Here is a 15,706-nt window from a genome sequence, read left to right as displayed (position 1 = left end):
ATTATTTTTAAAATTTTATAGCAGTATTTTGTTATAGATTATTTGGTGTAACTAGTTATAATGTATTGAAGTTTTAAAGTTTTGAAAATTCCAGTTTCCAATGATATTCTACATGGCTCAGAGCAAATTATATGGATAGCAAATTATTCCTGTAAACAGCCAGATGGTAAATATTTTAAGCTGTGCTGACCATAGAGCCTCTGTTGCTTTGTTCTACAAAATCTGTCACAATTTATAATGAAAATGATAAATGGATAAGTACGGTTGTATTTTAAGAACAAAATTTTTATTTACAGACACAAACTCAAATTTCATATAACTGACACATCATAAAAATAAGACCCTTTAGATTGTCTCTGAACCATTTAAAACCTTAAATTTTTTTTTTTTTTTTAGTTCATACAAAGATGTGGGCGAGGTAGAAGCAGGCTCAGACTGTTGAGGACCCTGGGCCAGATCAGAAGTTCTCAAAGTGTGCTTTCTGAAGTAGCAGCAATAGCAGCTACACACATGCAGCGGCCTGTCCTAAACTTAATGAATCTAGGGGTGAGCCTATCAATCACCTTCACGTGATTCTGATGTGCCACAGTTTTAAGAACTTTAGGAGTAGAGTGGCACTTTTCTGAGGTGGGCAGGCACACTAAGAGCTCACGCACGTTTGAAAAACTCCAAGTAGGACTGCACAATTTTAAGTCTAAGGTTATCTGTTTGTCTTACTGGTTGATGTGTGCATTCGAGTCAGAAGCCACTCACAGTTGACCTCCAGAAGGTTTTCAGAGATAATAATTTACAAGGAAAGACAATGTCCACCCTTCTCCCATGGAGCAACTGTTAGATTTGAACCACATGCCTTGGTGGCTGCAAAGCAGTTTCTTACCACAAGGCCACCAGATGAAAGTTCATAGGGTTGCTTGCTGTGAGTTGTACTCAACAGCACCTAACAAGTACAAGAAAGGCATTTTAAGTGCTTTGCAGACATTATCGCTAATCTTAACAATTGCTAACTGCCGCTGAGTTGAGTAAGACTCATAGCAACTCTATAAACAAAAGACCTAATACCTTTCCATAACTATCGTCATTTCTCCAAGTTCATAGAGTCCATAGGCATGTGGTTTAGGAAGTGGATGCCACTTCTGCTTCCAAACCTGTTTTACAACTGGGAGCTCCACCAAACACTGTCTTCATTGGGAAACCATTATGGTATTTGATTCCCCAATGGTAAAAGGTTCAGCATCACAGCAACCCAGGTTACTTCATACTACGCATTGACAAAGAGTCATGTACAAAGTGGAAGAGTGTTCCTCCAGATACAACGGCACTAGTTTCATTTAGTAGTGGTTAGGTGTCATCAAGTCAAATACGACTGAAAAGTAAGTTTTTCACAAAAGACGTGAACTCTGTTCTAGAACATAATTTCTGTACAGAACTCTGTTCTATAACTAACATCATTTCTGTACATTTATAGAGTTTAGAGAGTCTGTTAAGTTTCCAGAGGCATCTAGTTTAGGATGTGGATGCTACTCCTGCTTCCCAGCATAAATCAATCTGGAAGCTCATCCAAACATATACATAATGGGTAACCATTATGGTATTTGAAAAGACTATGAACAATGTGTTCATATTGCATCACAGCAATACCAAGTTGTTCAGTTCAGCAAACAGACAAAAGATTGCTGTGTCATTCAAGGAATACTCATTCAAAAATTAATAAATTTGGCCCCGGCCTGCAGTCTCATCCCCTCCCCCTGCGGGGTTTTAAAGCCAATGCCTTTGAGCCGACTTCCAGCCCAGGCAAAGGCTCAAGCACACCTGCTCTTAGAGGGAGAAGAGCAGTAACACACTTAAACATGACCCCCAAAACCTCCCTTTACTTGCCCACAAGGACCACAGTCCAAAAGCAGCAAAAAGCCACAACTCCCAGAGTGGAGTCTCCAGGCCTCTGCAACAATTACCACAAGGGGAAAAATAGTAACTATTTCAAAGAATACATTAAGATACAGAAAACATGAAAGATTAAAAATGATCTGTAATCTGTTAAGAGTTGAAAACAAGTATAACTTATCTGATTTCAAAGTATGCCTACATATGTTTAAAAAAAATACAATGGGTCACTTTTTGAATTATTTTATTTCTAGGGATGCTTTGAAAAGCTCCCAACCCATTAAATATTCTCAAGTAGCCTAATTTTAATGGCTACAAAGTATCTCATAATATATGTATGCAGTGGATTTAGGTTGTTCTCTCCAACTCCCACCTCACTGGCAAGGAAAAACCATGAGCTTCCTTGAACTCATTAGACGAAATTATCGGTAAAATGGGTAAGTTAAAAAAAACAACAAACCTTCAGAAAAACAACAAGCATTCTGTTTCTTTTATACTTTGTACATTTTAATTTTTTTGCATTTAAAGGAAAAGGTTCTCATGTATGTGATAGTTGAGATCTTTTTTTGATAGAACGTTACTTTTTTCTTTGTTGAACATACTAGGCATATTTTAAACCATTTAATCTCTACAATCATCTTGTGAACTAGGGTCTATTAATAATTCTATTTCACAGAAGCAGCAGCTGTGGTCCAACGAGGCTGACCTGTTCACAGTGCTTTATGTAGAAGAGCCAGAATTAAGTGCAGTTAAGGAGACTCCTGGCTTTGCACTATCACCTGCCACAAAGGCTGTCTAATCTCTCAGGGTTTGTAAATCGTCTCCAACTAGACAGGTCTTCTTTTGCTCAAATCTATTTTATAAATGAGAAGAGATTTAGCAAGGAGAACAAGTGATCTGTCCAAGTACAGCCATAACATTTTTGCTGTAACTGCAACTAGAAAGGAAGTTATTTTACCCCTTAGAATGAGACAATAATTGCACCTTCCATATGAATCATATAGTTCAATTTCCTGGTTTTGCTCAGCGGAAAACTGAGTAAGCAGAGGGAAAGGACAGCTGAATTGAGACAGCAGCAACAGAATATCATGAAGACCCATCAACCTGCAATATGTGGACAACACAACCTGGATTGTTGAAAATGAAGGGGATGTGAAACACTTACTGATGAAGATCAAAGAGTATAGTCCTCTGTAAAGATTACTTTACAACATAAAGAAGAAAAAAAATCCTCACAACTGGACAAGAAACAACATGATAAAGGGAGAAACCACCCAAGTTGTTAAAAGATTTCATTTTACTTGGATCCATGATCAACATCCGTGGAAACAGCAAGTTAAGCATCGGGTTGGGTAAACTCGCTGTGAAAGACCTCTTACATGGGGAAGACTAAAATGTTACTGAGTACTAAGGTGACAGCTGACTCTAGCCATTGTCTTTTCAACCACCTCTTATGCATCTAAAAGCTGGTCAACAAATAAAGAAGAATGAAGAAATGTTACCTTTGAAGACAAGACACTGGGGAAGAACATGGAATATGCCATGGACTGCCAAAAAATTAAGTAGTAAACAGATCTGTCCTGTAAAACCGACAGCCAGAAAGCTCCTTGGAAGTGATAATGTCAGAGTTCACCTTACATACTTTGGACATGTTATTAGGAGGGGCCAATCCCTGGAGAGGAACATTACACCTGGTAAAGTAAGGTCAGTTAAAGAAAGAGGACTCCCAATGAGATGGACTGATACAGTGGCTGCCAAGAATGGGTCCAAACAGAGCATGTGCACAGGGTCACTACGAACCAAAACCCATTCAATGACACTTCATAATCAGAACAGAATAACATCTGAAATCCAGGTAAAGAGTCAGACCTCTGTTAAACGCCCCCATCCCTTGCTGCCCCCAAGATGGATATAAGAGTATCTATCAGTGAGTACAAACATTTACACATGTGAAACTGACTTCATGTCTTTTTCTTCCATAACATCCTGTATTTTATAACCAAAATTGTTGAGTCAAAACTTAATCACAGCAGATCCTTCCCTAGCAGGTTCATGGAGGCTACATATTGCATGTAAACGATTGTCCATCTTTTTCCCCCTCGGAGGTGCTGGTGGATTTGAATCCCCACAGAGGCAGTGCCTTTTGATAAGCAGCACAACTTCCTCCTGACTATGCCACCAGATCTCCCTATATAACCACTGTTGTTGCTATGTGCCGTCAAATCAGAACTGACCCACTGCTGACCCTCTAGTGGGTTTTCAGAGACAGTTTAATCGTACAGGAGGAGACTGCCCATTTTCTCCTGCAGAGCAGCTGGTAGATTTGAACCTCATGTCTTTGGAATGACCCAAGTGCTGAACACTTACTATCTGCAAAGTACTATATGAGGTTCTGAGATATAAAGTCACTCAAGATGCAGCCTGGGCCTTTCCAGGAGCTAATTATTGTTAAATGACACTGTGGAGTCACTTGGTGGTCCCAACTGTTAAGCACTCAATTACTAGCTGGTACCTTGGAAGAGAGACCAGCATTGCTTTCCAAAAGGCCATGGCTTTGAAAACCCAACTGAGGTCACCTATGTACACATGAGGTCACTAGGACTTGATGGCAATTAATAACAACAACTGTACTACAGAAGCAGCTCTGTGAGCATACAGAAAGGGCATCGACACGCTGAAGACTGGCTGAATGAAAAAAAGAATCTTGGAAAAGAGAACTGTAGAACATATGCCTACTTACTGGTACATGTGACTGAAAAAGCTTAACCACTTTTATAAAATTTACAACCATACTCGAGGAGATGGTCAAACACAGGAATAAGAAAACAAGAGCAAATCTTATTTGAATAACGGTCCCATTTTTATTCAATTAAAAATGAAAATGATAAAATAATCTCACTTAAGAAGCACTACAGCTTTTGAAAAAGAGGGACTATATCACAACAAATAGCTAACAATACATTAACTCTCATGACCTAGAAACTTCTGTTTGGGAAGTCTCTCAAGGAAGTTAATGAAAATGGAGGTGAGGGTATAAAAGTCCATTTATAATTAAGTTATTATAAAGAGCAAAACTCTTGAGTTTAACAACTTAAAGCTCAAGCAAACTATACTTTTATTACATTCTATAGCCACAGCTTGTTCAGCTCTATAATCAACACTCTTAGCACCAGCAGTGAGGAAATCAAAAGAATAATTGCATGAGGTAAATCTGCAGTCAGGGACCTTTCCAGAATACTGAGAAGTAACGATGTCAGTCTAGAGACTAAGATGTGCCTGATTCAGGCAATGGTCTTTGCAATTACTTGCTATATATCAGATAGCTGGATAATGACTAAGTATGACAAAAGAAGAATTGATGCCTTGAGTTATGGTGCTGGAGAAGTACTGAATATACCACTGGACCATCAAGATAACAAACAGGTCTTTCTGGGAGAAGGTGAAACCAAGTTTCTCTTTAAGGGCTAGGATTTTGAAGCTCCGTCTCATATACTTTGGGCATGTGGGTCAGGAGAGACCAGTCCTTAGAGAAGGTCATCATGCTTGGAAGGGTGGAGGGACAGTGCAGGAGAGGAAGATGCCAGATGGGATGTATTGATACAGTAACTGGAGTAACAGAAGTAAGTATGTTGGAAACCAGTGAGGTTGGCTCAGGACAAGGCAGTCTTCAGAGCTGTTGTACACAGGGTTACTATGGGTCACAGATGACTTGATGGCAAAAAAGAACATAGCCACAAAACTTATTGAGACACTATTATATGGAAAAAAGATATAAAACTTGGAAAATAGAGAGACAGTTAAAGAGAGGAAGAACCTCAACAAAATGAACCATGGGTTCAAGCATGATAAAGATCATGAGGTGGTACAGAATGGGGCAAGGTTCAGACTGGATGTTCAGGGAGCAGCTTTAAGTTTAGTTGACTGGAAGGCAGTTAAAAACGAAAACGAAAACATAGAAAATCACAGAGGAAATAGTATCCACATATAAGATTATGGTTGTATTACATTCAAAATTAAAACATTATAACACAACAGGTTCTTAATCTGGGCAATCTTTGAGAACTCTTTAGAGTATCAAAAAAGTTGTTTTATTAGTTCTGTATTTCAAACACCTTACTGGAAAGTACTCTTATTCATACAATAAAGGTATTTGCATTGATTAGATCAGTAATAATCAGTCTGTAGACTTACTGAATGTAACTAAAAACACATGGACTTCATGGAGGTAGGAACAAAGAAACAACAAACCCCAGTCCATTAGAGTAAAAAGGATGCAAGACAGAGTATAAAAAATAATTGTTGACACTCTAATCTGCTGTAACTATAATCTAAAACAAAACAGAACAAAAGTTACCACTTATGATTCAAACTTACCAATCCTTCAGGTGGGTTCTGGTTCTCAACTGTTTTGTTATCCTTTGCACAGTCATCTTCTGAACAAAAATTGCCTTCAGGGTTTTGATTTAGAAGGGATGCTGACTTTTTGTTTTTCAACAAATGTTTCAGAAGTTCATTTCCTGTATCTTTGGCAGCAGGGCCTCCAACGGGATGAGGTGGGCTCTGGGCTGCAGAGACAGGATGAGCTATAGCTTTTTCTTCCTCCTTATTGCTGGTTTGTTCTTCCAATTGAGGTTCATCTTGGCCAGGGCACTGCTCTGTTTCAGTCTGTTCCAGTTTTACCTCTTCAGTTTTACTACTGGTTTCAGGGGGGAGCTTATCCATTTCTGGATTTGCATGAGTCTGCGAATTTAGAGCTCCCTGTGATGACTCATTAATGGGCAGTTTGTTTTCAGATTCTGTACATGGCTGGTCAGCTGCTGCATTAGAGGTGGGTGGGTCTGCAGGTTCCACTGCCTCCTGGTCAACTTGCTGAGGAAGCTCACTTGGTGTGTTCACTACAGGAGTGGAGGTAGTTTCTGAGATACCTGGAGTCAGCGGAGCAGTTACATCTGAATGGGGAGTTGATGGTGCTTTGGTGGATTCTGCATCATCATCCTTTTTCTTTTTCCTTGTTCGTTTCTTTTTCCCTTTTTCTTCTGGGATTATGTCAGAATACAACTGAATAAGGGACTGGTTTGATCCTGGGTAACTTTGTCCATGGGTTACAGCAGGGTCATGCACACTTGGAAGACCACTACTAGCTCCTGGAGAAGGTTCTGGTAATGCAGGTGGGAAAGGAGGTCTTATCTGGGACTGTTGGAAGCTGGTCCCAGAAAGACTTCCATGCATCTGCTTCACAGAATGGAAATTTGGATTTCCACCAGGAATGGATGGTGAATCAGGAACAAAGGCGGGAGGCCCTACCTGCCTTCGTTCATTTGTTTGCATGAAAGTATGGGTAGGGGGAGAAGTCACAGAACCTTGTTGCATATTCTGCTGTGGCAAAACCTGCCCCATTTGTTGCTGATGTTGTGGAGACTGCTGAAGGGATCTTGGAGGTTGCATAAAATCACAGGCTAAGTCAGAACTGTAGAATGGAATCTGGGACACAGATGATCTACCAAGTTCTGAGCCTATCATGCCATGTTGTTCCAGTTCCATTCTCTGTTGCAAAGTTCTTTGTCGATCTACTTCTTGCATGAGTTGGATTCGTTGTCTTTCCTGCTGTTCTCGCAAACGTTCTTTACGTTCTCGTTCTTGAAAACCTTCACTGAAGGGGTTATTGTCATCAAATTCTACCCGAGGTGGTGGTCCACTTTGTGGATTTGCATTTGACACTGTCCCTGGGGTTGGTGTGCAAGCTTTTATTGGTAACTGAGCAACTGGGGGTGGAATCCTAGGAGGGTTGAGGGATAAGTGAGTAGGAGCATTGGTGGGCTGCCATCCAGGTAAACTGGGCATTCTGGCAGGACTGGTGTGGCCAGGAAGGACTGCTGCATGCTGCGGGTGCTGTAGCTGTTGCGGCACCATGGGGAAGTTGGGCTGGCCCATGGACGGTGGAGCGGCTCCTGGAACAAGGGATGGCTGGGGCTGGACACCAGGCATCATGGAAGATGGGACCATTGCACACTGTTGCTGCTGCTGCTTTATTCGATAATCTTCAATTAGCTCTGCATGCTCTTTTTGTTGTTTACGAATCTGAAATAATAAAAGAAATAAATTACTTATGTACATACACTAGGGGAATCCACTCTTGCTTGTTGAACTGTATAGATATTAAATTAAAATACTGGCTAATGATAATGGAGGACTGGTACAGAAGACTATCTCCTGAAGAAAACATTTTATGCAGTCAAAGACAAAAATCACAAAAATTTGGACTGATAAATGTTATAAAATATTTCTATTTTTTAACAAGATTTTTCTAAAGTCATATTTATAGCTTCTTTATAAGTGAAACACTGACTCTAGAAACATTTTTCTGAGTAAAGAAAAAATTAGGAACATTTTCATTGAAGTTATAGACTACGTATCTAAGAGTAAGATAAAACAATAAAGAAAGCTACAAAATAAGCAACTGACTGTGATGCCTTGCATGTGACATTAGTACTCAACACAGACTAACTCAAGACTTAATTCTTAAAGGAATTAACACATGAAGATTTTTTAAATATGTAAAATTACATAGCATTTTAGAATAAAGTAAGTAAACAGCTACTTCATTATTTTAAGTACCATCACAGCTGCTTCAAAGGCTAGATTTAGAAAATCGTTCAAATTTAATGAGAATGCACACATTTTATTTCTGGACTGTATATAAGTGAAGAATATTAAACTATGAATTTCCAGAAGAACAAACAAACCTGATCTGGAAGAAGTACACCTAGAATAGTTCTCTTCTTTTCTGGGGGTCGGGGTGGGGGTTGGGGTGGTTTAGATTTCTTATATATTGTATAAGCTGTGGGGTTTTTTTATTAATGTCAATGAAAATTTACAGACTTTGGCTTTCCATTCATTCATCGTTGTACTTTTCTCCCTGCCCCCGCTTACCTCCCCCCCAACACTCTTCTCTTTGAAAAGTAAAAGAAAAATTCTTTAATTGTTTTACAATCCCTCCCACCAGGTCCACTCCACTATGCAGCCTTTGTTCTGGACTCCCGTCATGACAAAAATACCAAATCACATATCCCTTATCTGTTTCAATGCCGTATACATTATTTATCCCATCTTTCTCAGCCTCCGCCCAACCCTGATGTCAGTCCTATTTTACAACAGTGGCACTATGCAGTATTTGTCCTTTTGTGACTGAGACACTTCACTCAGCAGAATGTCCTCCAGGGTCATCCATTTTGAATAATATTGCATGAGTTCCTTGTTTTTCAATGCAGCATAGTATTCCATTGTGTGAATATACCAGAGCTGCTCTATCTATTCATTTATTGATGGGCACTTAGGTTGTTTCCAACTCCTTGCTATTGTGAACAAAGCAGCAATAAACATGGGTGTGCATATATCTGCTTGGATGTCAGTTATGGTCTCTTTGGAGTATACTCCCAGTAGTGGAATTGCTGGGTCAAATGGTCTATTTGCAACTTTTTGAGAAAGTGCCACACCATTTTCCACAGTGGTTGCACCATTTTACACTCCCACCAACAGTGAATAAGGTTTCCAGTTTCTCAACAACCTCGCCACCATTTGTTGCTTGCTGTTCTGTTAAGTTTTGCTATTCTGATTGGGGTGAGATGATATCTCATAGTTGTTAGAATATGTCTTAGAAGCACAGATGATGAGATTTTGCTTCATGGAAGTAGGACATGTTATCAGGAGGGATCAGTTCTTGGAGGAAGAATTCAAGCAAACAGCAATCAAGAAAAGGGCAAATGTGGCAACATTAATTTTGGACAAAACAGATTACAAGCCAAAAGAAGCAAGTGAAATAAAGAGTAATAACACCAACCCCCACCCTGGGTTTTAAAACATGAGGGAATGCCTGAGCAGGCCTTGGCTGATCCCACTCTAGTTTGAGAAGACAGACTAACAGTTGTTGATGTATACACTCTGGGTTCAAGTTCACCACATGCCCTAAGTTCGCAGTGTGTGCTCTTAGAGATGAGCTGCACTGCAATGAAGCTAAGGTTGTGGGTGTCCCCCATATAGACACTGAAGCGCTGAAAAGCCTCAACAAAAATAAAAGGCTGGTCAACATGCTGGCCAAGAAGTAAGATGAATCCTAGGTTGAGGTCTAAATAAAGCTGGCAAGTTCTCATCTCTGCTGACCCAAAGTGAGAACATGGTGGCCAATGTAGATGAGGTGATGTCCTTCATCAAATTCCAGATGAAAACAGTCCTGTGTCTGTCAGTGGCTGTCGGCTGTGTGAAGATTAACTTGTTTATATAACATCCAGCTGGCTATCAACTTCCTAGTTTAACTACTGAAGAATTGGCAGAATGTTTGGGCTTTGTACATCAAGAACAGGATGGGCAAACCCCAGTGTCTGCAGTAAGATACAGCTCAAATAAATCTTACTGTTAACAACAACAACAAATTTTAAAAATGGGAAATAATTTGATAAAATTTTATTAAAATGGGTAAGGATATTATAAAGAACCATTCACGAATCAATTTGGAAACCAGGAAGAAATGGAATAAATTTTAGATACCTACAGCCTACATAAACACATACAAAAGTAGACAATGTGAACAGATAACAAAAGAAAAAACTGAGATCATGAAACTCTGCCTCACATAATCTGGGCATGTTGCCAGGATGGACCAGTCCTTGGAGAAAGACATCATGCTTGGAAGGTTGGAAGGTCAGTACAGGAGAGGAAAACCCCGGATGAGGTGAATATTTTGTTTTATGATTGAACAGTAAATAGTCACAATTTGGAGAAGGATTAGCAGTGTCCTCTCATGCAGTTTACTGCCTTTGAAAACTAGCTAGAGGAACAGCTATGGGTAAGTTCCAGCTCGATGGCACACAACAACAATCATAAATAATACAGTTTTTTTTTTCATGATATTCTCTTTTACTATAGATAGATGCAACTAATTTTTCATGTTGTTTTATATCTTTCTGCTTTGTTGTACTGGTCATTTAAATCCAGTAATTTTCTTGCTAAGTCTTTGGGATTTTATATAATAGGATCATATCATCTGCAAACAGAAATCATTTTACTCCCGCTTTGTCAATTTGGATGCCTTTTATTTCTTATTCTTTTCTTACTGCTCTAGATAGGACTTGGAAGACATACTGAGTATAAGGTGTTAAACTGGAAGCAGGAGTGGCATACACTTCCTAAACAACATGCCTCTGGAAATGCCATGAACTCTGAGAAATGATAGTTACAGAAAGGCTTCACGTCTTTTGCTAATAGGGTCACTATGAGTCATGCTTGACTTGATTGCAATGAACAACAAAAAAAAGGTGTTAAAAGGCATCCTTGTCTGGTTCCTGTTCATAAGGGACATGCCTTCATCTATGAGTAAAAGTGACCACTGGTTTTGTATATATGCTATTAATTATGTTGAGAAATTTCTGTTCTAGTCCAATTTTGTTGGACATTTTTATCTGGAAAACATGTTTAATTTTATCAAATGCCTTTCTTGCATTGATTGACCATGTGGGTTTTTATCTTTGTTTTGTAGATTACATTGATTGTTTTTCCTAATGCTGAACCATCCTTTCATATAGGGTATGAATCCCACTTTTTCAAGATCGATGATGTTTTAATTTTTTTTTTAATATGTTGGATTTAGTTATCTGGGATTTTGTCCCTTTTTAAAAATTGAGATTTTAATGAAAGTTTATAGAGAGCTTGGATTTTCTTGCATTCATTCACTGCTGCACATTTTTCTCTTTGATGACTCCTTTCCCCAGTTCACTTTTCTCTTTGAAGGAAAAAAAAATCTTTCATTATTGTACACCCCACCCCCACCCCTGCAATCTGACCTAGTCCACCTTACATGGCAGCTCTTATTCTGGACTGTTGTCATGCAAATAATACCTAATCATATATTCCTTTTAAGCAGTTCTTTTACTCATCTGTTTCAATGCAGTATGCATTATCCTTTCTTTTCTTAGTTCCCCCCAACCTCCATGTCAGTCCTGTTTTGTAATGGTGGCATTATGCAGTATTTGTTTTTTGTAACTGAGATATTTCACTCAGCATAATGTCCTCCAGGGCCACCCATTTTGTATATTATTTTCAGAGTTTCTTGTTTTTCAGTGCTGCATAGTATTCCATTGTGTGAATATACCACAGCTTCTCTATCCATTTATTTGTTGATGGGCACTTGTTTCCATTTCTATGTATTTATGTTTCTTATAAAATGTATTCCTATGAACCTGGAGAGAGGATGAAAGGCACCCAAGTGTCGAGGACTCTCCTTCATAGGGTCGCTATGAGTCGCCTGCAACTCGACGGCACTTAACAACAACAACAAGATAAAATGTATTTGCAATGAGTAAGTCGTTGATAGTGCAAAATTCTATCATTCTATCTCCATCTTAATTTCTGCCACCAAGTCCATGTTTTCCTACTGCTAATCCTTCTTCCACAGTCCCAACTTTTGCATTCCAGTCACCCATTATTATTAATGCATCTTGATTGCATGTTCGATCAATCTCTGACTGAAAAAGCTGGTAGAAATCTTCTATTTCCTCCTCTTTGGCTCTGGCTGTTGGTGCATTTATTTGCAACCCTGCTTGCTGTAACTGAGAAGGACCTGAAGTGCTTTCTGCGGAAGGTCAAGGTCGCAGGCTTCAATATGGATTGAAACTCAACATTAAGAAAACAAGATTCTCACCACTGGGCTGATTGGCAGCATCATGACAGATGGTGAAGAGACTGAGATTGTTGATAGCTTCAGTTTGCTTGGCTCTACAATCAACCTTCTTGGTACCAGCAGCCAGGAAATTAAAAGACAAATTGTATTGGGAAAGGCTGCCATCAGATACCTCTCCAGTACTTTGGAGAGCAACGATGTCAGTCTGGAGACTATGGTGCACCTGATACAGGCCAGGGTCTTTGCAATTACTTGCTATGCATCAGAGAGCTGGACAATGACTAGGGAAGATAGAAGGAGAGTTGATGCCTTTGAGCTGTGGTGCTGGAGAAGAGTACTGAATATAACATGGACTGCAAGGAGAACAAGTTTGTCCTGGAGAGGGTTAAGCCAGGGTGCTCCTTGGAGGCAAGGATTTTGAAGCTTCGTCTGACATACTTTGGATATGCTGCAAGGTGGGATCAGTCCTTGGAGAGGGATGTCATGCTTGGGAGGGTGGAGGGACAGCACAGCAGAGGAAGACCCCCAACGAGATGGACTGATTCAGTCACTGGGGTAATAGAGATAGGTGTGTCAGAGACAGTAAGATTGGCACAGAATAGAAGAGAGTTTAGGACTGTCGTACACAGGGTCACTAGGAGTAAAAGGCAACTCGACTGTACATTACAACAACAACAAAAACAAATGATGCTAGCAAAACAAAATTATCTACTTATAGAAAAAGAAAACAAGTCCATACCTCATACTACATAAAAAAATAAGTCAAGATAGACCAAAGCCTAGACAGAAATAATCAAAGTAGAAAGGATCATTAAAGAAAAAAATAGAGGTAAACTTAACAGACCTAATCAATAGCATAAATAGACCATCAAATATAATAAAATCTTCCAAATCACAAATAGATAGATAGATGATTTGGACCCCTGGAAAGTTAAATTCTTATGTTCATCCAAAGACTTCTCCAGAGAGAGGCTGAAGAAATTAGCAAAGATCCAGTGGGGATCTGAAAAGGTGAGGAAATAGTGGGCATAGATCAATAGTGATTAATTTTATAAAACACAATGCATAAGAATGATTGTATGAAACAGTGTGAGTGAAGCAATGTATATAAATCACAATGTATATGAATGAAATGCAATGTATATGAATTCTGTATGGAAACCAATACAAAATGAAAATAAATAAGAGAGAAAAAGCCAAAGAAAAAAAGACTTCTCCAAAATAAAAACAGAACCTACAAATTGAGGAAAAATATTTAGCAACAACATAGCTGACAACGGATTCATGTCTAACACTTATGGAAAATTTGATTACCTCAATAGGAAAAAGACAACCCAATTAAAAAGTGAGCAAAAGACATGAAGACACCAAAGATGACATTCAGACAGACAACAAACACATGAAAAATACTAAAGATCTTTAGCAGATTTAAAACAACAAGAGCTCAAACAAGGGAACCTACAAGAGAAAATAACAAACAATGGTGATCGTGTGCAGAGGCTGGAACTCCCAAACCTGCTACTGGGGATGTAAAGTATGCAGCCACTATGGAAACCAGTTTGGCACTGCCTTACAAAGTTGGGGACAGAATTTACAATGTACCCAGCAAACACTAGTAGATATGCATTTCAAAGAAATAAGAGCATGGACAATGACACATACACACCTGTGTTTACTGAAGCAGTATCTACAATAGCAAAAAGTTCAAAACAACCCAACTGCCCATCAACTGAACTGATCAATGACTAAAAGCTATGGTATGTATATCTACAAAAGAATGTTATGCAGCCCTGAAAAGCAATAAAGAACTTGTAAAACATACTGCATAACATGGAATCTAGGGAAAATTATGCTAAGTAACGTGTTAGCCACTGGATGAGAATGATGGTATAAGACCACTCTAAAAGCTAAAGAAACATTTATATAGAATAATTTTTTGATACTTAACAAAAATTAGATAAGAGAGGGGAGTAAAAATTAATAAATGGCAAAGAAGAGTGAAGTGAAAGACAACATGTACTAAAAGGCTGATCAGCCACTGTACTTAAACAATGACATTAAGTAACTATAATAAATGCTATAAAATGTATAAGAATGACTGAACAAAATCTAATGTCAGTATTGTAAAACAATATGCATATTAATGATTAAATGGAAAAACAAAACAAAAAATTCAACCCAATATGATTAGAAAACTTACAAAAACCAAAACCAAACCCAAACCCAACAATCCCAAACCAAACCCGAACTTTGGAATGTGGAACAAAACCAAACCCCATAAAAAATGGCCAGTCTTACTGGTCTAATAAGAGACTCGCGGAACTATCGTGGAACTATGCCTATAGTCACCCTTCAAAAATGGACCATAACTCACCCTGTTGTTCTACTGTCAGCCCAACAATACACCATAAGGGACAGTATCTAACTAAGAATAAAGCTCTAAAGGTAGCAAGAGGTAGAAAAGAAAGTAATGGAAATGAGAATTCCAGAGAGGAAGGAGGAAGTGCGGGGGTTATACAGTGGGTATTATTAATGTCATAAAACAAAATGCCTATGAATGGGAATGGAAAAACCAATCTGCTCTGTAAACTTTCAAATCACACACAGACACACACACACACACACACACACACACACAAGATTTGAAACAAGGAAAAACCTCTGAACTCAAAATATGTACCAGTTATTAATGTATCAAAACCAATCTATGTCTCTGAGAAACTCAGTATCTCATTTAAAGGAGTGGGGCAGGAAGCTTGTCTATAATCTGACAGACAAAAAGACAAAAGGAAATTGAAACAATTTCTTTAAGTTTTGAATAATAAATAATTAAATTGAATTCAGTAATTTTAATAGTTGTTCAATATATTTTTTTGGGTTTCCTACAGAGATTAGCAATATTTTCAATAAATAAGAATGTTCAGACTCTGTCTGACAGTTGTGTAACTTTTATTTTATTGGCTGTTGGCCAAAATAGAGGAGTTACTACTTATCTAGTAGAGCAGTTAAAAAGTTACAAAAGGTTTAAATACACCACTGAAGAGAAAGAGAGTAGCAGATTGGATAAAAAAACAAAATCCATCAATATGTTGTCTACAAGAGACATACCTGAAAAATGAAGATAAAGACAGGCTAAAAATAAAAGGGTGGGGAAAA

At 38.5% G+C, this 15,706-nt stretch overlaps 1 protein-coding gene across 1 annotated transcript in view; it reads right to left on the bottom strand.

The window, feature by feature from the left end:
* The window catches only part of KMT2C (lysine (K)-specific methyltransferase 2C), a 187,666-nt gene that overhangs the window by 63,307 nt on the left and 108,653 nt on the right, over positions 1–15,706 (bottom strand). The window contains exon 30 of the mRNA XM_006895137.1: positions 6,256–7,959. Within this exon, the coding sequence (XP_006895199.1) occupies positions 6,256–7,959 (1,704 nt within the window). The remainder of the gene's footprint in view (positions 1–6,255; positions 7,960–15,706) is intronic.

The sequence above is a fragment of the Elephantulus edwardii genome, unplaced genomic scaffold (assembly GCF_000299155.1).
Source record: "Elephantulus edwardii isolate Elephantulus edwardi_28Jun2011 unplaced genomic scaffold, EleEdw1.0 scaffold00161, whole genome shotgun sequence".
Taxonomy (NCBI): domain Eukaryota; kingdom Metazoa; phylum Chordata; class Mammalia; order Macroscelidea; family Macroscelididae; genus Elephantulus; species Elephantulus edwardii.
This window is presented reverse-complemented; position numbering and strand designations above follow the sequence as displayed.